We start from the raw sequence: 21,554 nt of genomic DNA on the forward strand, positions 1-21,554 counted from the left end.
GGACGGTTTGCTGTGGCTCACTTCATCACAGCAGGAAGACGACTCAGGTACTGTAGTCCACTCTGATCCGTGATGGATCATAATTATGAATAACTTTGAATCTTATTAATAGGGTGATGGTTAAAAATGTTAGTAAATGTATGGATGCATTGCTATTCGTCAAAATCGCTATTGAATAATTTTGTGGATTCCTGCTCTGTAAAATGCTACGTGTTAAGACTGTGGGCATTGGGGATCGAAACCCAGAACCTTCCAGCCTGGAGTCAAGCGTCAGGTTGAAGTTAATAATGATAATGTCAATGTAAAGTCAAGGTTCAGGTTGAGGTTATATATGTTTCGTCTGATTTAGGATTTGCTCTAAATCACAAGTGTCCTGCGGACAGTTGTTATATTTGTGGGGCGGTATTATGATTACGTTATTTGTACAGGAAGACGGCCATCTTGGTTAGTGAAGGTGTTTGGATGTCATCTTGCACTGGGTCTTGTTCTCTGTGGGCCTGCCTCATTCTGCAGTAGTGTAGGCCTACTCTATATCTGAGAGCATCACTCGTATAAGAGGGACAAAACCTTCGAGGTGAATTAATTCTGATGTGACCGCCTCAACACATAGGTCACTGGTGACGACTGGTCCGTGTTCTTCAGGTCAGCCAATCCCACTGACATCCTCTCACCAGCAGGTGGTGCTGCGGTGCACCTGTTTGAGGGTTTCAAAACGGACCCTGTGTCAAATCATTTGGTTTACTACTCTCAAGACGTTTAAAGGATTCATGTTCTAGCAAAATGTTCCACTTTGCTAAAGCTGGAGTCGAATGAATCAGCCGCCTGTAAGAGGTTAGTCTGGGAGGAGTATGAACTGAGAGGGGAACTGGTCCAACAGGAAGTAAACTAAGATAGTGTAGTCCACTCTTATCCGTGATAGATCATAAATATGAATAACTTTGTATCTTATCAGTAGATTGCTAATCTTTAAGATTCCTGCTGTACAGAATGCTACGTGTTACACTGTGGGCATTGGGGATCAAACCCGGAACCTTCCAGCCTGGAGTCAAGCGTCAGGTTGACTTTAATAATGACTTTTTCTTCTTCTGTCTCCTTATGTACTTGGGTTACTTTAAAGGTACTTGGGGCAGAATGAGCAGTTATTATATTTGCATTGCGGTATTATGATTATATTATTTAGACAGGAAGACGGCCATCTTGGTTAGTGAAGGTGTTTAAACGTCATCTTGTACTGGGTCTGGTTCTCTGCGAGCCTGCATCACAGATCTGGTTGTGATGTCATACCGCATGAGGAAGTCCATACATGGTCCTGCCTTCAGAGGGGTTTAACCAGCACAGGGAGCGGTTGGTATGATATCCGCACGGTGAACTTGATCCTATCAGACACTTTTGAAGCCCTATGAGACCTTGTGTGTGGAATGATGAATAGTTATTGAAGAGTGTATTAGATACTTCTGGGGAGCATCTCCATATCTTTCCTCTCGTTGAGAATGAGAGGGCCGATGAATCTGCGTCCAGGAAAGACCACGCTGCCTCTCGTCCAGAGAGACAGAGACAACAGTCCCCTTGGACCGGAAATACACAGCTCATATAAAAGCAGAGAATAAACACTGAGTGGCCGTAGAAACCTTATGGAGTTGTGTTTGTGTCCAGGTCTCCAGTCTACTATGGATGAGGAGAGAGAGGAGGGGGGTCCTACCTCTAAGACCACTCTGTCTGGGGAACATGGCCGCCGGAGCAAAGCTAAGAGGTAAGAAGAGGATCTCTCTGTCTGTGACTGTTCTCCATCTCAGAGCTCAGAAGTGATACATCATGACGCCATCATTAGTCTGAGTAAAATCTGTGTGTGTGTGTGTGTGTGTGTGTGTGTGTGCGTGCGTGTGTGTGTGTGTGTGTGTGTGTGTGTGTGTGTGTGTGTGTGTGTGTGTGTGTGTGTGTGTGTGTGTGTGTGTGTGTGTGTGTGTGTGTGTGTGTGTGTGTGTGTTGAAGCCCAGAGCAGCACCAGAGAGCAGACTCCCCTGGACCCAGCCGTGTCTCCATGAAGAGCATACGTAACCTGTTCAGAAAAAATATGCAAAATCATGGACAAAGGTAAGAATTGATCAGATATTATAGAAATACAGTGTCTATCCTACATCCATAAACCCTTGTTTTTCTTGAAGAGGACAGCAGCAGAGAGCAGACTCCCCTGGACCCAGCTGTGTCTCCATGAAGAGTGACCAATCTATGAATCGACCTCCTCTTCTTAAAGATGGACGCCCCTCCAGAGAGGAGAGGTAGGAGTATTAAACAGACAATGACAACAGAACAGTTGTATATCAGAGATTATAAAAATACAGCATCTATCAAACCATAAATCCTAGTAATTATTCTTCTAGAAGCGTCCAGCAGCAGAGAGCAGACTCCCCTGGACCCAGCTGTGTCTCCATGAAGAGTGACCAGTCTATGAATCGACCTCCTCTCCTTAAAGATGGACGCCCCTCCAGAGAGGAGAGGTAGGAGTATTAAACAGACAATGACAACAGAACATTTGGTTGCTATCAGATTCCACAGATACTCTCTCACAATCAATCATTAACTAACTGAAGAGGATTACTGGTTTACCTGTACTCCTTACACATACACACACACACACACACACACACACACACACACACACACACACACACACACACACACACACACACACACACACACACACACACACACACACACACACACACACACACACACACACACACAAAGCCATTTACCATTAACTCATTGAAAAGCAGATAAGATACCATCATCTTTATGAATCCAACATGGGGGGAATCACTTGATTTTGCAGCTCAAGAGCCAAAAGAACAGCGAAAGAGAAATTAAGTGATAAATAAAATACAAAATACATTAAAAAATGTAATAAAGATAAAAAACAATTACACAGAATACTTGCACAGTATAATTATGAACATAATTGCAGACATTAATATTCTCTCTCTCTCTCTTTCCCCCCCCTTGTATGTTTACTGTGTGTGTGTTCTCTCCACAGTCAACCCCACCAGAGGTCAAAGGTTACCAGTGCTCAGTCTGTACAGCAGCATCAAACAGAGCTGATCAAGGTGTGTATATTTCCAACAAGACATCTGACTTCTGCTCTACATGAACATTAGAAAGCATCTCTTGTGGTGCTCATCGTCTCCAGGCTTCCCACTTTGACCAGCGGGACGTGAATCCAGGACAGATGCTTCTGATGTCCTCAGTGAGTTCAGAGTAAAGTCCTCCTTGATGTTTGTTCTGTTCCAGAGGGCTGAGGAGAACGCACATGCTTTCCTAGACAAGGAGCTGAAGAAGCTCTGGAGGGATCTCTTCTCAGATTACCCACAATGCTCAGAGAGTCAGAGGGAGGAGGAGGAGGATGGTAAGAAGGAGGAGCAGAGGAGGCGCGCCATAGAGGGAGTGGTGGACATCACAAAGCTCTGCCTGATGGAGATGAACCAGGAGGAACTGGCCGACACACTGTGGGGCGGTAAGAGACTCTTATTTTGCAGACAGAGGAGACTATTATTTTGAAGCGCAGAAGACGCTTATCTTGAAAACAGAATGAAAATGTATATTTAAGAGAGTAGTATGAGACTCTTATTTGTTCTGTTCGGACTAAATTACATAATCTAATTTAGTGTTAAGAGATTTCTTCGTTTATAATTCATCAATGTTGAGATATCTTTCTTCTTGGGGGTTTAATGGTTTGATCCAGATATGAACGTTATTGTGGGTTGATCAGGTTAAATGGTTGGTTCCAGTTATGTAGGGTTATTGTGGGGGTTTCATGTTAAATGGTTTGATCGTTATGTAGGGTTATTGTGGGGGTTTCATGTTAAATGGTGTTATCCAGATATATAGGGATATTGTGGTTCGATCAAGTTAAATGGTTTGATCCAGATATGAAAGGTTATTGTGCGTCCATCAGGTTAAAGAATGTGAAACCATGAATGGCAATTCAACAGCAGAATAACTATAAGTGGAATAAGTGGAAGAGATGCAGCACTATCTTGTTACATCAGCATATTAAGTTAATTTCTACTGATTCACTATCATTGTTATTATCATTGGACCAACGATTTTTGCTTTGTAGATAACAAACAAAAAAGAAAAAAAAAGTATCCATTCCTTGTCACGACCAGCTTCTCGAACCACAAGTAATGAAGTCAGTAAATATTATGAAGTTGATTATTTTAGAGGAAATATTAACATGCTTCAACAGATGTCACCATCCACTATCTGATGTCTTCTGTTCATTCTCATGTAGGATCTGCTGCTGTTGAGTGCCAACATAAAATCAAGTCTCATTTGAAGAAGAAGTTCAAGTGTGTGTCTGAGGGAATCGCTAAAGCAGGAAATCAAACGGGTCTGAATGACTTCTTCACAGAGCTCTTCATCACAGAGAGAGGCAGTGGAGAGGTCAACAAAGAACATGAGGTCAGACTGATTGAAACAGCTTCCAGGAAACCAGCCAAGGAAGAAACACCAATCAAATGTGAAGACATCTTTAAACCCTTACCTGGACAAGATCAACCAATCAGAACAATAGTGACAACCGGAGTGGCCGGCATTGGTAAAACCATCGTAACACAAAGGTTCACTCTGACCTGGGCTGAAGGCAATAAAAACCAGGACATACACTTCACATTTCTCTTAACTTTCAGAGAGCTGAATTTACTGGAAAATAAAGAGTTTAGCTTGGTGGAACTTCTTCATCGCTTCTTTATTGTGACCAAAGAAGCAGGAATCTGCAGATATGAACGGTTCAAAGTTCTCTTCATCTTGGATGGTCTGGATGAGTGTCGACTTCCTCTGGACTTCCAGAACAACCAGACCTGGACTGATGTCAAAGAGCCGACCTCGGTGGACATGCTGCTGACAAACCTCATCAGGGGCGACCTGCTTCCCTCCGCTCGCATCTGGATAACCACTCGCCCTGCGGCAGCCAATCGGATCCCAGCTGAGTGTGTTGACAGGGTAACAGAGGTGAGGGGATTCACCGACCCACAGAAGGAGCAGTATTTCAGTAAGAGATTCAAAGACGAGAAGCTGGCCAACAAAATCATCTCCCACGTCAAGAAATCACGAAGCCTCCACAACATGTGTCAAATCCCAGTCTTCTGTTGGATCACTGCTACAGTTCTGGAGGACATCTTAAAAAAATCCCAGATAGACGAGATGCCCAAGACCGTGACTCAGATGTACAGCTACTTCCTTTGGGTTCAGTCGATACAGGGGGACAGGAAGTACCATGGGAGAGCTGAAACGGATTCATACTGGGGTCCAGAGAGCAGGAAGATTATTGTCTCTTTGGGAAAACTGGCTTTTAACCAGTTGGAGAAAGGCAACCTGATCTTCTACGAGGCTGACCTGGCAGAGTGTGACATCGATATCAAAGAAGCCTCAGTGTACTCAGGAGTGTTCACCAAGATCTTTAAAGAGGAGTGCGAGATGTACCAGGACAAGGTCTTCTGCTTTGTCCATCTGAGCCTCCAGGAGTTTCTGGCTGCCCTTTATGTCTTTCTGTCCTTCATCAACGATGGTGTCAATCTGCTCTCAGAAGAACCGCCCACCTCTGGGGAAGATAAACTCCTCCTCCTCTACCAGAATGGTGTGGACAAGGCCTTACAGAGTGAGAACGGACAACTGGACTTGTTCCTCCGCTTCCTCCTGGGCCTCTCTCTGGAGACCAATCAGATTGTCCTACGAGGTCTGCTGGGACAGACAGGAACTAGCTCACTGACCATTACAAAAACAGTGTCTTACATCAAGGAGAAGATAGATGGAGACCTCTCTCCAGAGAGAAGCATGAACCTGTTCCACTGTCTGAATGAGCTGAACGACCGTTCTCTAGTGAAGGAGATCGAACAGTACCTGACATCAGGAAGACTCTCCAGAAAATCTCTCTCTCCTGCTCAATTGTCAGCTCTGGCCTTCATCCTACTGACATCAGAAGAGGGGCTGGACGTGTTTGACCTGAAGAAATACTCTGCTTCAGAGGAGGGTCTTCTGAGGCTGCTGCCAGTGGTCAAAGCCTCTAAAACATCTCTGTAGGTTCACTGATAACATGTATTACAATACACACAACACAATATAAATATAACTGGAATATAAGGTTAAAATAATATACAAAAATCCCTGTAGGTTTATAGCAACATGTATTACTATTCTACTCATAACATAGTTAACATAATAGTTATAATATTATACAAAACCTCTCTTTTGTCCTATTAACGTATAATGTATTACAGTACACGTAAGAGAATATTCAGAACAAGAGAATATAGAAGACGTATCCATTCAAAAAACATATTCGATCCCAACTAAATAACTATTTAACATTTTACATTGAATATATAATGAAAATGTATACATCCAATTATTTAGTAATTTTTGGTAAATTAATAACATTCTGCATTAGGGAATCACTTAAAGCTTTCTGTTGTTTTGATCACAGTTCCTGACATGTTCTATTTATTGTGTGTAAAGGCTCAATGGCTGTCATCTGTCAGAGAGATGCTGTGAAGCTCTGGCCTCAGTTCTCAGCTCCAACTCCTGTAGTCTGAGAGAGCTGGACCTGAGTACCAATGATCTGCAGGATTCAGGAGTGAAGCTGCTCTCTGCTGGACTGGGGAGTCCACACTGTACACTGGAAACTCTCAGGTCAGATTACTCAATGTGCAAACAGCTACAAATAAATGTTCAAAGTCAGAGTTATATAACTCATCTTATCTCAGTACCTGTGATGACCACATTCAAGACTTTCATATCATATAAAGGCTACCCCTTGTTGTTGAGGTGGATTTTGTAATCCATCCATATGCTTGCAAATCTTTAATTATAAATATAAACCCAAAACGTAACGATAGTGTCCCCTGTATACAGGACGTTGTTGGTTGAGAGCAGGGTGAAATATAGGGGGTCTTGGGAGGGTCAGAGGCCCCTTGTTGGACGCATAAGACCTCCTGAAAGCCACAACAGCAACATTTTCATTGAAATGATTTGAAACCTGCAATAGTCAAACAAAATGTATTTTTTTTTAAAAGCTTAATATGTCAAGTATTCATTAATAAACGCACACGCAAATATATATTCACACACATGAATAGGTTTCAGAAAGATATTTTTGATATTGTGTAACCAGGGTTAAGAGACCAACTTATAAAAGATCTTTAATTAACGTATACAATAAGTTATTGTTGATATGTAGGATACATCAATAATTATCTTTTCATTATTAACATAAGTCAACTCACTATTCTTTTTTTTTTTTACCTTCCTCAGTACATTTGGTTATATTGATGATATTTGGGTTCAACCAATACGATTGGCTGATAACGAGACTTGGGAAGGGTGAGAGGTCACGAGTGAGCAGGAAAAAGGAGAGAGAGGGAAGGAGAGACAAAGGAGGAGAGTACTTTATTCTCTCTAGAGATCGCCCAGCTAAATGATGTTTAGACATTTACTTCTTAGTTGTTTGACAGTACGGCACTGTACACTGGAAACTCTCAGGTCAGTTATCAGCCTCTTCTTCAAACTGGTTATTCTGGCTTTCAGTAAGTGCTGCTCCTGCCTGATGCATTTCTGTTGATCTTTCCCTGCTGACAAAACACTCCCTGGCTCTACACAATGTTAGAACCTGTGAAGAAACGGTCTTAGCGTACCAAACACAGCAGACTTCTCCTGACTCTAACTGAACAAAATCTCATTGAGTTGTAGCTATTGAGAAAGGAGCATTTGTTTAAGATCCTGGCACATCCAAGTGAATGAAGTTCTTCTGACTGTGATGTTATTTCCCCACTTCGTTTTCATGTTCTCAGACAGTGTGACACAGCTTTGTCTCCAAGAAGTATTTAACGCTTTTACTTGTCTTCAATGTGGAATGAATACACTTTATAAATGTGGTTACTTAAGTAGAAACTGCTCTCAACCAGATCCAATAAATGGTGTGTGTGTGTGTGTGTGTGTGTGTGTGTGTGTGTGTGTGTGTGTGTGTGTGTGTGTGTGTGTGTGTGTGTGTGTGTGTGTGTGTGTGTGTGTGTGTGTGTGTGTATGTTTGTGTGTGTGTAGCTTGTCTGGCTGCCTGGTCACACAGGAAGGCTGTGCTTCTCTGACCTCAGCTCTGAGCTCCAACCCCTCCCATCTGAGAGTGCTGGACTTGAGCTACAATCACCCAGGAGACTCTGGAGCTGCGCTGCTCTCTGCTGGACTGGAGGATCCACGCTGGAGACTGGACACTCTCAGGTATGGAGAGGACAGCTCACCGCTCAGGCACAATGTCTCCTTCAAGGATTCAAGCCGCTGCTAGATGAAGTGGTTTGAAGAGGCAGCTGTCACTCATGTTCTGTAGAAAGTGATGAGACAGCAGATGATGAAGGTGAATGTTTCAACATGCTGCTCTCACTTTGATTCCCCCCCAGTGTGGAGCACGGTGGAGTGTGGAGGCTGAAACCAGCTCTAAAGAAGTGTAAGTGTCTGTTTGATTCATCACATCACACACTCACTATTGAGATGGAAAGTCCATCCACACAGCAGGAAGTGAGATCAGATCCTACTGGGGATGAAGATGATGGCTGACATCATGTATCTTACGTATATTAATACTGTCCACCATCACAGTTAAACCTGCTTGTATAAAACCCAGCAGGTTTTACATTGTAACATTGAGGGGGGGTGACCGGGCTGAGGGGGGGCTGAGGGGGAGGGGGGGTGACGGGGCTGAGGGGGGCGATGAGGGGGACGGGGAGGGTGTGGGGGGATGAAGGGGCTGAGGGGGGCGGGGAAGGGGAGGGGGGATGAAGGGGCTGAGGGGGAGGGGTGAGGGTGAGGGGGGGATGAGGGGGAGGGGTGAGGGGGAGGGGGGATGAAGGGGCTGAGGGGGAGGGGTGAGGGTGAGGGGGGGATGAGGGGGAGGGGTGAGGGGGAGGGGGATGAAGGGGCTGAGGGGGAGGGGAAGGGGGGGTGACGGGGCTGAGGGGGGGGCTGAGGGGGAGGGGAGTGGGGTCGACGGGGCTGAGGGGGAGGGGTGAGGGGGAGGGGCGGGGCTGAGGGGGGGCGGGGCTGAGGGGGAGGGGGGGGTGATGGGGGGGGGCTGAAGAAGAAGAGAGAGCGATCACAAAAAGAAAGAGAATAAAAAGAAGAAGAGCAGGAGAACAGTACTAGTGATGATGATGATGATGAAGAGTGGTTCAGCAGCTCATCATGTCTGGTTCTCCCTCAGATGCCTGTGACCTCACACTGGACCCCAACACGGCCCAGAGACACCTCTCTCTGTCTGAGGACAACAGGAAGGTGACGCGGGTTGGAGAGGACCAGTCGTATCCGGATCACCCAGAGAGATTTGGCTCCCAGTACCAGGTGTTGGGTAGAGAGGCTCTGACCGACCGCTGTTACTGGGAGGTAGAGTGGGAAGGATGGGTTGTGATAGGAGTGACATACAGAGGAATCACAAGGAGAGGAGGGGGTGGTGACAGCAGGCTTGGAGGGAACAACAAGTCCTGGAGTCTTTATTGTTATGATGATCGTTACTCTGCCTGGTACAACGGTACAGAGACAGACCTCCCTCTCCGCCCCGCTGGCTCCACCAGAGTGGGAGTGTATCTGGACCGGCCTGCTGGCTCTCTGTCCTTCTACAGAGTGTCCCCAGGTGGAGGAGGGTCCTCAGACACACTGACACACCTCCACACCTTCTGGTCCTCCTTCACCCAGGAGGACCTCCTCCCGGGGGTCTGGGTAGGGGGGGGGCACCCTGGCGCCTCCTCAGCGTCTCTGTGTCGGTTATAGACACACACAGGACCTCCTCCCTGGGCTCTGGGGGGGTCAGGGGTGTGGGTGTGGGTGTGTGTGTGTGAGTGTGTGTGTGTGTGTGTGTGAGTGTGTGTGTGTGTGTGCGTGTCAGTGTGTGTGTCAGTGTGGGTGTGTGTGTATGTGTGTCAGTGTGTGTGTGTGTGTGTGATAGCATGACCTCCTCCCTGTCAGGGGTGTGTGTGTGTCAGTGTGGGTGTGTGTCAGTGTAGGTGTGTGTGTGTGTGGGTGTGTGTCAGTGTCAGTGTGTGTGTGTGTGTGTGTGTGTGTGTGTGTGTGTGTGTGTGTGTGTGTGTGTGTGTGTGTGTGTGTGTGTGTGTGTGTGTGTGTGTGTGTGTGTGTGTGTGTGTGTGTGTGTGCGTGCGTGCGTGCAGGCGATTATTATTATTCGATTGCCTGGTAACCATGGTTACTAATATTCACACTGGTTTCAATAATACATTTGATGGTATTGCCCATCTTTGCTGAGCAAGAGTTTTGTTCTAAACTTCAGTGATTGAAACAATAAAAGCCCGGGCTATGAAAGTGTTCCGGTACCACTGTCATGCACCTACCCGATGTCAGGTGGACCGGGTTGAATTCACTGCGGGTCTCTCTTCTTATATCCATCTCACCAAAGATGTTTTATTACTGTCCTTCTCAACACTCTCTGATCTCATTAAAAGGCTGGCAGCACAACACAGCAATAACGACGAGATGCGCTGTGCGTAGAGAAGAAAGAATACCAACGTTGAATTCGCAACATTTTGCAACAAAATATTCTAAATCTGCCCATATATGGACACGCCAGAATTGTTGCATCTGTGGCTGCTGGTAATTTAACCACAAAGAAGTATACTCTACGGGGCTATTTTCATCATTATTATTATTATTTAATTTTTTTAGACGGCACAGCGATCCGGGGCTATTCCCAAAAGATCCGGGGCTATAGCCTCGAATGCTCGAATGGGTTCTTCAATCTGATTGGTGGTCACACTGGAGATTAGTTTTCCCCCCCTTTTCGGGGATAATGTTCCCCGTTTTGATCTCGGACGTTTGGTTCACTTTTTTTATCCACACCTTGTGTCCTCAGCGTCTCTGTGAAAATTATAGTCTCTCTCGCTCTGAGTCTGATGACACACGTGAACACAAACATGCATATGTGAACACACACACACACGTATTTTACCACGCACACATATGCAAGCGCACACACGCATATATGAATTAACATAAAGACACACACATATAAACATACCATACTATATAGGAACTCAAACACGCAGGCACACAAACACGTGTATGTGAACACAAACAAACACGTATATATGAACACACACACGCGCGTACATATTATAAACACTCAAATATACACGCAGACACACATGCAAACGCGCGCACACATGCAAACGCCGCACGCGCATCTATGAACACACTTACTCAAGTTATGAACACACACATTTACTCACATATGAACACAGACACGCACAGACTACACACACATGTATATATAAACACACACACACACTGTGTTTTGATGATTTATATTCATGTACTCAACTATAATCCAAATGCTACATTTTCTGGGGCTTCTTAAAGTTGATCTTGATTAACCATGAAAGGAATAGATTTTTTAAATCTTTACAAAGACTATATTTCTAATGTTTCTGATTGATTGGTGGTAAATTGTAACATTTTTATGCTACAATATTGTTTCTATTTTCAGACGTTAACAGTTTCATACTGCGGGGCTCTGATATCAGTTTATATTTTGATAAGCCTCAAATGATGTAATGCAGATTTTATATTATATTCGTAATGCAAGCGGTCGAAAAGCTATAGATCATGTTGTGACGTCTTTAAACTGAGTATTGATTCCTTGTGTTCTGTGGGGAAAAACACAGCAGCAGAACATGTTCAGTTATCAAAGATATGTGCACACCTGTTTATGATTAGTAATGTCTGTCTGCTGCTTCTATTGTTTGAGTCCTTGCGTTTATTGTGTTCATGTGAGGGACTGTTCTTCTATTGTTTGAGTCCTTGTGTTTATTGTGTTCATGTAAGGGACTGTTCTTCTATTGTTTGAGTCCTTGTGTTTATTGTGTTCATGTAAGGGACTGTTCTTCTATTGTTTGAGTCCTTGTGTTTATTGTGTTAATGTAAGGGACTGTTTTTCTGTTGTCCTGGTTAATAAAGCATAACGGTGATAAACAACTCAGTGGATCCACTGATGTTCTCTTGTGTTCAGCAGAGGATCAGTTTACACTTTATGGTCGGGGGTTCACTGAATAAAAAGCACAACAGAGGCTTCGTCTACACAACATTAATAACCAGGACACCAGCAAGTGCATTTCCACCTCAGACTCATACGCCCGATGAGGGACGGAGTATGGAGAGAGTTCTAGAAGCGAGCCGACAGGAAACAGCCCAGCTACTGGCGTCTCTCCAGAGACGAGCCTTGCAGGCTGGTTGATGCACCACCTCCCCGTCTAACAGGACCCTGAGCCTCCATGTTGAAACACACAGAGGTGTGTGTTTGAGGCGCTGAGCTGCAGAGGAGGAACCTCTCCTTCTCTGGGTGCGTGGGAGGGGGCAGTAGGATGGATGCGTCTGATAAATGAGTCGATAGTAAGATGTGAGGTCGTTTATCAAAGCCATGCTTCAGTCCTGTTATTGCGTGGGGGGCCACTAGGGGGCGGTGAATACACCTCGGTGGGGTTCACCTTCTGACCAACAGGACCGGGGGGAAGGAGTCTGTGTGTGTGAAGTGGCAACCTATTTGCACCTCTTGCAGGACGTCTCAGTCCTCGTGTTTTCCGTAAGGCAATAAGCGCCAAAAAAGTAATCCAAGAAGGGAACGAGGCAGATTGTAAAGGAAGAATGCAGCGATATATTCTCAGAAAATAGTGAACAAACATTGAACAAATAAAAAACGTTTCCAAGTAAAATCCTGGGTCACCTCACAATAATTGACAGGAAGAAATCAATTTTTTATGCTTAAATGACGGTAATCTACGGTCAGAAAGTCGTTGCTTCCGTCATGCTCTGAGAACTCAATTAACTCAGAGATGGCTGAGGCACATGGCTGTGCCCACATGGCTAAATTACTGCGGTTTGCTACAATAAGCTATGCTTTACGGCAGTATCAATTTGTGGTAGAAGGACTAATTAAAACGCAATAAAACTTGATCTATTGTATAGACATAAATAAGATGTAGCAAAATATCCGTGGTGCTTAATTATTATGAATTAAAGCAAAATAGAAATTAACTAATTGAGCACAAAATGCGAACATAAGCCTCATCGACTCCATGGCTCTAATAGTGTGTGTGTGGAGGAAGTGTTTGGAATGGTTGAAGAGCCTTTGATGCTCAACACACACACACACACGCACGCACGCACGCGCGCGAGCGCACACACCAACAAGCGAGCAGAAGACCCAACACAACTAAATGAAGAGCAGACTGTACAGCTATAATGAAAGGTTCCTTCAAGGTGGGTTTGTTAAAGCGTGTTCATCCCTTCACCACCGAGTGTTGGAGAATCCGTTGTGACATCAGCTCCATGGACTAGAACGGCCTTTTAAGACGGGGACCGGGATTCAAAAGGAGGAACTCCAGGGGGAGATGAGAGGACTCCTCGTCTCAACGACCAGAACACGACTTCAGTCTGTCACCAGAGAACCACGGAGCACACCCCAACGTTCCCCTCCAGGCATGGAGACGCCTCAGCCACAGCCCCTCCACCCCCTCAGCTGGAGGGGCACAGCTCCAGGTCATAAAGGGTCTTCGTCGGGGCCAGTCCAAGGTGGTTCTGATCTGAGGGAGCCATCTCCCAGGTCCAGCTGGCCCCGCCCATCACTGTTCAGCCTGAGAGAGGCTTCCATCTCGGGGGTTGGAGTGAACACAGTCCACAGAGAGCTTCACCTGGTCCAGCAGAGTCCTGGTCAGCCTGTTGCTGGTGGAGGGTCCTGCTCCTCAAGAGCCTCCACCCTCCACTGGGGGGTCTCCTGAACCCATGACCTCCTCCTCACCTCCTCCCCAGAGTCCTCAGGCTAACCCGGGGATTCCACCGGATGCGTTACGGCAACGTTACGGCTGCGGCACGTCTTGGCCGCGACTTTGCCCTGCTTGCATTTCCACCGGGCGCGTTACAGCAGCGCAACGCTGCCTTGCGAGCCAGCCGTATTCCCGCGAGATCACGAGATCCCGCGATAATCCTAAACCTAATGTACTCACCTTCCACTCCCAAAACTACTGCAATTAAAAGCCAGACTTTGTCCTTTCTGACATTGTTCTTATAAAAAGGATGATTTGAGACCCTTTGATTGACTGCTGACCTGGTGCCACCGGTCATGACGTAATAATGTTGGTGTTTTATTTATTGTGTTTTATTTTGAAAATTGACCGGAATGCTCTATGGCTTTTACTTTTTCACTTCCTGCCCTGATCGATCTGCTCTGTTGAAATTGACGCGGTTCAGCAACGGCTTGCGGCAAAAATAGAAATGCTACGGAATGATAGCGCTGCGGCACGGCGAGCCGCTCCTGGGACGTTGCTGAGACGTTCCGCAGCCGCGCCCGGTGGAAATGGTCTCATTGATTAGAGTGGAACCTATCTGCTGCGGTGACCGCGGCCAAGACGTGCCGCTGCCGTAACGTTGCCGTAACGCGTCCGGTGGAATCAAGCCTTGAAGCGGCGCGCTCTGTGAAGGCTTCTCCTTCAGGAGACCACTGGACTACAAAGTCATGACCTCAGAGACGTTGAATCACCCGGGGACCCCTTCTGGAGACCCCCTGCATAACCCCTCCCCAGTGTGGGGCGCCACTGAAGAACGTTGTTCATCATTGACCTCTCTGGAGGCCCTGAAGGTTGTGCTCTGTTCTGGGTGTCCTGGAGGAGAGCTGGGCCTGGCTGATGGGGTGGGGTTGGCATGAGGACGTGTGTGTGGGTGACCCTCACTAAATCATGAGAGCATCTCATCCAGATAGAATTACGTGTTTGTGTGTGTGTGTGTGTGTGTGTGTGTGTGTGTGTGTGTGTGTGTGTGTGCGCGTGTGTGTGTGCGTGTGTGTGTGTGTGTGTGTGTGTGTGTATGTGTGTGTGTGTGTGTGTGTGTGTGTGTGCGCCTTGCCTTGGCCCTTCCATACCTGTCAGTACAGGGTGTAAGTCACACCCACTAAAGGGTGTGAGGAAGGAAATAGAAGATGAATCCAACCCAACGAGATGACTCATTTAAGAGGAATGAATGAAGGAAATAGTCAACTAAATACCTAGTCTGTTATAGAATCACACGCCAGTACAACATGCTCACCCTTACTGAGTACTCTGTATTCTGAGTGTCTTGTACTGAAAAGAGTAATCATCCATCTATTGTATAGATTATACTGATTCATACGTTCACGCAGATGCAGAAAGAGGCCTTTTCTACTTGATGTGCTTCTATTGATGATGTTTATCAGTCTCTTTATTGATAACATGGTATCTATGTTCTGTTGGTTCTGCTGTACAGAAGCAGCTGACTCAGTGACTGAGTGCCTCTACATGCTGGTTGAACCATCAAGGGTCTCTTGGTTTTTCTCTGAGCCTCTACGCATCACAGCTCTCTGTTCATTGTTCATATTTTAATAAAGTTATTATTCTTGGATCAGCCTCCTTAGCATGTTAGTTCATGTCTGGGAGGAGCATGAACCGGTCCAACTGGTTGGTTCATCATTTCCTTGTTATGAGTCGGACGGTTTGCTGTGGCTCACTTCATCACAGCAGGAAGACGACTCAGGTACTGTAGTCCACTCTGATCCGTGATGGATCATAATTATGAATAACTTTGAATCTTATTAATAGGGTGATGGTTAAAAATGTTAGTAAATGTATGGATGCATTGCTATTCGTCAAAATCGCTATTGAATAATTTTGTGGATTCCTGCTCTGTAAAATGCTACGTGTTAAGACTGTGGGCATTGGGGATCGAAACCCAGAACCTTCCAGCCTGGAGTCAAGCGTCAGGTTGAAGTTAATAATGATAATGTCAATGTAAAGTCAAGGTTCAGGTTGAGGTTATATATGTTTCGTCTGATTTAGGATTTGCTCTAAATCACAAGTGTCCTGCGGACAGTTGTTATATTTGTGGGGCGGTATTATGATTACGTTATTTGTACAGGAAGACGGCCATCTTGGTTAGTGAAGGTGTTTGGATGTCATCTTGCACTGGGTCTTGTTCTCTGTGGGCCTGCCTCATTCTGCAGTAGTGTAGGCCTACTCTATATCTGAGAGCATCACTCGTATAAGAGGGACAAAACCTTCGAGGTGAATTAATTCTGATGTGACCGCCTCAACACATAGGTCACTGGTGACGACTGGTCCGTGTTCTTCAGGTCAGCCAATCCCACTGACATCCTCTCACCAGCAGGTGGTGCTGCGGTGCACCTGTTTGAGGGTTTCAAAACGGACCCTGTGTCAAATCATTTGGTTTACTACTCTCAAGACGTTTAAATGATTCATGTTCTAGCAAAATGTTCCACTTTGCTAAAGCTGGAGTCGAATGAATCAGCCGCCTGTAAGAGGTTAGTCTGGGAGGAGTATGAACTGAGAGGGGAACTGGTCCAACAGGAAGTAAACTAAGATAGTGTAGTCCACTCTTATCCGTGATAGATCATAAATATGAATAACTTTGTATCTTATCAGTAGATTGCAAATCTTTAAGATTCCTGCTGTACAGAATGCTACGTGTTACACTGTGGGCATTGGGGATCAAACCCGGAACCTTCCAGCCTGGAGTCAAGCGTCAGGTTGACTTTAATAATGACTTTTTCTTCTTCTGTCTCCTTATGTACTTGGGTTACTTTAAAGGTACTTGGGGCAGAATGAGCAGTTATTATATTTGCATTGCGGTATTATGATTATATTATTTAGACAGGAAGACGGCCATCTTGGTTAGTGAAGGTGTTTAAACGTCATCTTGTACTGGGTCTGGTTCTCTGCGAGCCTGCATCACAGATCTGGTTGTGATGTCATACCACATGAGGAAGTCCATACATGGTCCTGCCTTCAGAGGGGTTTAACCAGCACAGGGAGCGGTTGGTATGATATCCGCACGGTGAACTTGATCCTATCAGACACTTTTGAAGCCCTATGAGACCTTGTGTGTGGAATGATGAATAGTTATTGAAGAGTGTATTAGATACTTCTGGGGAGCATCTCCATATCTTTCCTCTCGTTGAGAATGAGAGGGCCGATGAATCTGCGTCCAGGAAAGACCACGCTGCCTCTCGTCCAGAGAGACAGAGACAACAGTCCCCTTGGACCGGAAATACACAGCTCATATAAAAGCAGAGAATAAACACTGAGTGGCCGTAGAAACCTTATGGAGTTGTGTTTGTGTCCAGGTCTCCAGTCTACTATGGATGAGGAGAGAGAGGAGGGGGGTCCTACCTCTAAGACCACTCTGTCTGGGGAACATGGCCGCCGGAGCAAAGCTAAGAGGTAAGAAGAGGATCTCTCTGTCTGTGACTGTTCTCCATCTCAGAGCTCAGAAGTGATACATCATGACTCCATCATTAGTCTGAGTAAAATCTGTGTGTGTGTGTGTGTGTGTGTGTGTGCGTGTGTGTGTGTGTGTGTGTGTGTGTGTGTGTGTGTGTGTGTGTGTGTGTGTGTGTGTGTGTGTGTGTGTGTGTGTGTGTGTGTGTGTGTTGAAGCCCAGAGCAGCACCAGAGAGCAGACTCCCCTGGACCCAGCCGTGTCTCCATGAAGAGCATACGTAACCTGTTCAGAAAAAATATGCAAAATCATGGACAAAGGTAAGAATTGATCAGATATTATAGAAATACAGTGTCTATCCTACATCCATAAACCCTTGTTTTTCTTGAAGAGGACAGCAGCAGAGAGCAGACTCCCCTGGACCCAGCTGTGTCTCCATGAAGAGTGACCAATCTATGAATCGACCTCCTCTTCTTAAAGATGGACGCCCCTCCAGAGAGGAGAGGTAGGAGTATTAAACAGACAATGACAACAGAACAGTTGTATATCAGAGATTATAAAAATACAGCATCTATCAAACCATAAATCCTAGTAATTATTCTTCTAGAAGCGTCCAGCAGCAGAGAGCAGACTCCCCTGGACCCAGCTGTGTCTCCATGAAGAGTGACCAGTCTATGAATCGACCTCCTCTCCTTAAAGATGGACGCCCCTCCAGAGAGGAGAGGTAGGAGTATTAAACAGACAATGACAACAGAGCATTTGGTTGCTATCAGATTCCACAGATACTCTCTCACAATCAATCATTAACTAACTGAAGAGGATTACTGGTTTACCTGTACTCCTTACACATACACACACACACACACACACACACACACACACACACACACACACACACACACACACACACACACACACACACACACACACACACACACAAAGCCATTTACCATTAACTCATTGAAAAGCAGATAAGATACCATCATCTTTATGAATCCAACATGGGGGGAATCACTTGATTTTGCAGCTCAAGAGCCAAAAGAACAGCGAAAGAGAAATTAAGTGATAAATAAAATACAAAATACATTAAAAAATGTAATAAAGATAAAAAACAATTACACAGAATACTTGCACAGTATAATTATGAACATAATTGCAGACATTAATATTCTCTCTCTCTCTCTTTCCCCCCCCTTGTATGTTTACTGTGTGTGTGTTCTCTCCACAGTCAACCCCACCAGAGGTCAAAGGTTACCAGTGCTCAGTCTGTACAGCAGCATCAAACAGAGCTGATCAAGGTGTGTATATTTCCAACAAGACATCTGACTTCTGCTCTACATGAACATTAGAAAGCATCTCTTGTGGTGCTCATCGTCTCCAGGCTTCCCACTTTGACCAGCGGGACGTGAATCCAGGACAGATGCTTCTGATGTCCTCAGTGAGTTCAGAGTAAAGTCCTCCTTGATGTTTGTTCTGTTCCAGAGGGCTGAGGAGAACGCACATGCTTTCCTAGACAAGGAGCTGAAGAAGCTCTGGAGGGATCTCTTCTCAGATTACCCACAATGCTCAGAGAGTCAGAGGGAGGAGGAGGAGGATGGTAAGAAGGAGGAGCAGAGGAGGCGCGCCATAGAGGGAGTGGTGGACATCACAAAGCTCTGCCTGATGGAGATGAACCAGGAGGAACTGGCCGACACACTGTGGGGCGGTAAGAGACTCTTATTTTGAAGACAGAGGAGACTATTATTTTGAAGCGCAGAAGACTCTTATCTTGAAAACAGAATGAAAATGTATATTTTAGAGAGTAGTGTGAGACTCTTATTTGTTCTGTTCGGACTAAAATACATAATCTAATTTAGTGTTAAGAGATTTCTTCATTTATAATTCATCAATGTGGAGATATATTTCTTCTTGGGGGTTTATTGGTTTGATCCAGATATGAACGGTTATTGTGGGTTGATCAGGTAAAATGGTTTGCTCCAGATATGTAGGGTTATTGGGGGGGTATCAGGTTAAATGGTTTGATCGTTATGTAGGGTTATTGTGGGGGTTTCATGTTAAATGGTGTGATCCAGATATATAGGGATATTGTGGTTTGATCAAGTTAAATGGTTTGATCCAGATATGAAAGGTTATCGTGCGTCCATCAGGTTAAAGAATGTGAAACCATGAATGGCAATTCAACAGCAGAATAACTATAAGTGGAATAAGTGGAAGAGATGCAGCACTATCTTGTTACATCAGCATATTAAGTTAATTTCTACTGATTCACTATCATTGTTATTATCATTGGACCAACGATTTTTGCTTTGTAGATAACAAACAAAAAAGAAAAAAAAAGTATCCATTCCTTGTCACGACCAGCTTCTCGAACCACAAGTAATGAAGTCAGTAAATATTATGAAGTTGATTATTTTAGAGGAAATATTAACATGCTTCAACTGATGTCACCATCCACTATCTGATGTCTTCTGTTCATTCTCATGTAGGATCTGCTGCTGTTGAGTGCCAACATAAAATCAAGTCTCATTTGAAGAAGAAGTTCAAGTGTGTGTCTGAGGGAATCGCTAAAGCAGGAAATCAAACGGGTCTGAATGACTTCTTCACAGAGCTCTTCATCACAGAGAGAGGCAGTGGAGAGGTCAACAAAGAACATGAGGTCAGACTGATTGAAACAGCTTCCAGGAAACCAGCCAAGGAAGAAACACCAATCAAATGTGAAGACATCTTTAAACCCTTACCTGGACAAGATCAACCAATCAGAACAATAGTGACAACCGGAGTGGCCGGCATTGGTAAAACCATCGTAACACAAAGGTTCACTCTGACCTGGGCTGAAGGCAATAAAAACCAGGACATACACTTCACATTTCTCTTAACTTTCAGAGAGCTGAATTTACTGGAAAATAAAGAGTTTAGCTTGGTGGAACTTCTTCATCGCTTCTTTATTGTGACCAAAGAAGCAGGAATCTGCAGATATGAACGGTTCAAAGTTCTCTTCATCTTGGATGGTCTGGATGAGTGTCGACTTCCTCTGGACTTCCAGAACAACCAGACCTGGACTGATGTCAAAGAGCCGACCTCGGTGGACATGCTGCTGACAAACCTCATCAGGGGCGACCTGCTTCCCTCCGCTCGCATCTGGATAACCACTCGCCCTGCGGCAGCCAATCGGATCCCAGCTGAGTGTGTTGACAGGGTAACAGAGGTGAGGGGATTCACCGACCCACAGAAGGAGCAGTATTTCAGTAAGAGATTCAAAGACGAAAAGCTGGCCAACAAAATCATCTCCCACGTCAAGAAATCACGTAGCCTCCACAACATGTGTCAAATCCCAGTCTTCTGTTGGATCACTGCTACAGTTCTGGAGGACATCTTAAAAAAATCCCAGATAGACGAGATGCCCAAGACCGTGACTCAGATGTACAGCTACTTCCTTTGGGTTCAGTCGATACAGGGGGACAGGAAGTACCATGGAGAGCTGAAACGGATTCATACTGGGGTCCAGAGAGCAGGAAGATTATTGTCTCTTTGGGAAAACTGGCTTTTAACCAGTTGGAGAAAGGCAACCTGATCTTCTACGAGGCAGACCTGGCAGAGTGTCACATCGATATCAAAGAAGCCTCAGTGTACTCAGGAGTGTTCACCAAGATCTTTAAAGAGGAGTGCGGGATGTACCAGGACAAGGTCTTCTGCTTTGTCCATCTGAGCCTCCAGGAGTTTCTGGCTGCCCTTTATGTCTTTCTGTCCTTCATCAACGATGGTGTCAATCTGCTCTCAGAAGAACCGCCCACCTCTGGGGAAGATAAACTCCTCCTCCTCTACCAGAATGGTGTGGACAAGGCCTTACAGAGTGAGAACGGACAACTGGACTTGTTCCTCCGCTTCCTCCTGGGCCTCTCTCTGGAGACCAATCAGATTGTCCTACGAGTTCTGCTGGGACAGACAGGAACTAGCTCACTGACCATTACAAAAACAGTGTCTTACATCAAGGAGAAGATAGATGGAGACCTCTCTCCAGAGAGAAGCATGAACCTGTTCCACTGTCTGAACGAGCTGAACGACCGTTCTCTAGTGAAGGAGATCGAACAGTACCTGACATCAGGAAGACTCTCCAGAAAATCTCTCTCTCCTGCTCAATTGTCAGCTCTGGCCTTCATCCTACTGACATCAGAAGAGGGGCTGGACGTGTTTGACCTGAAGAAATACTCTGCTTCAGAGGAGGGTCTTCTGAGGCTGCTGCCAGTGGTCAAAGCCTCTAAAACATCTCTGTAG

The 21,554-nt window shown here is 45.3% G+C and overlaps 3 protein-coding genes across 3 annotated transcripts; all 3 read left to right on the forward strand.

The window, feature by feature from the left end:
• Nucleotides 1–3,457: 3,457 nt before the first annotated feature.
• On the forward strand, nt 3,458–8,443 carry LOC115542278 (NLR family CARD domain-containing protein 3-like). Its single transcript, XM_030354515.1, has 4 exons — nt 3,458–3,508; nt 4,289–6,071; nt 6,511–6,684; nt 8,092–8,443. The coding sequence occupies exons 1-4, from the start codon at nt 3,466–3,468 to the stop codon at nt 8,327–8,329; spliced, it is 2,238 nt and encodes a 745-aa protein (XP_030210375.1). The 5' UTR covers nt 3,458–3,465; the 3' UTR covers nt 8,330–8,443.
• An 812-nt stretch (nt 8,444–9,255) lies between these two features.
• Nucleotides 9,256–13,626, forward strand: LOC115541738 (stonustoxin subunit beta-like; the record flags this gene model as incomplete). Its single annotated transcript, XM_030353585.1, has 2 exons — nt 9,256–9,741; nt 13,519–13,626. Coding segments are annotated over 2 exons (594 nt in total), but the record flags the coding sequence as incomplete, so codon positions are not given.
• A 5,300-nt stretch (nt 13,627–18,926) lies between these two features.
• LOC115542346 (NLR family CARD domain-containing protein 3-like) lies at nt 18,927–21,554 on the forward strand (the record flags this gene model as incomplete). Its single annotated transcript, XM_030354600.1, is given in 4 exon segments — nt 18,927–18,979; nt 19,216–19,251; nt 19,806–20,758; nt 20,761–21,554. Coding segments are annotated over 4 exon segments (1,836 nt in total), but the record flags the coding sequence as incomplete, so codon positions are not given.

This window comes from Gadus morhua, chromosome 4, assembly GCF_902167405.1.
Source record: "Gadus morhua chromosome 4, gadMor3.0, whole genome shotgun sequence".
Classification (NCBI taxonomy): Eukaryota; Metazoa; Chordata; class Actinopteri; order Gadiformes; family Gadidae; genus Gadus; species Gadus morhua.

What these genes read in the sequence shown, in the direction of transcription:
- LOC115542278 (XM_030354515.1), top strand. Translation starts at nt 3,466, where the DNA reads ATGGAGATGAACCAGGAGGAACTGGCCGACACACTGTGGGGCG. An exon ending in AAAGCCTCTAAAACATCTCT is followed by an intron (nt 6,072 to 6,510) that starts GTAGGTTCACTG and finishes TTGTGTGTAAAG; the next exon opens with GCTCAATGGCTGTCATCTGT. An exon ending in TGTACACTGGAAACTCTCAG is followed by an intron (nt 6,685 to 8,091) that starts GTCAGATTACTC and finishes GTGTGTGTGTAG; the next exon opens with CTTGTCTGGCTGCCTGGTCA.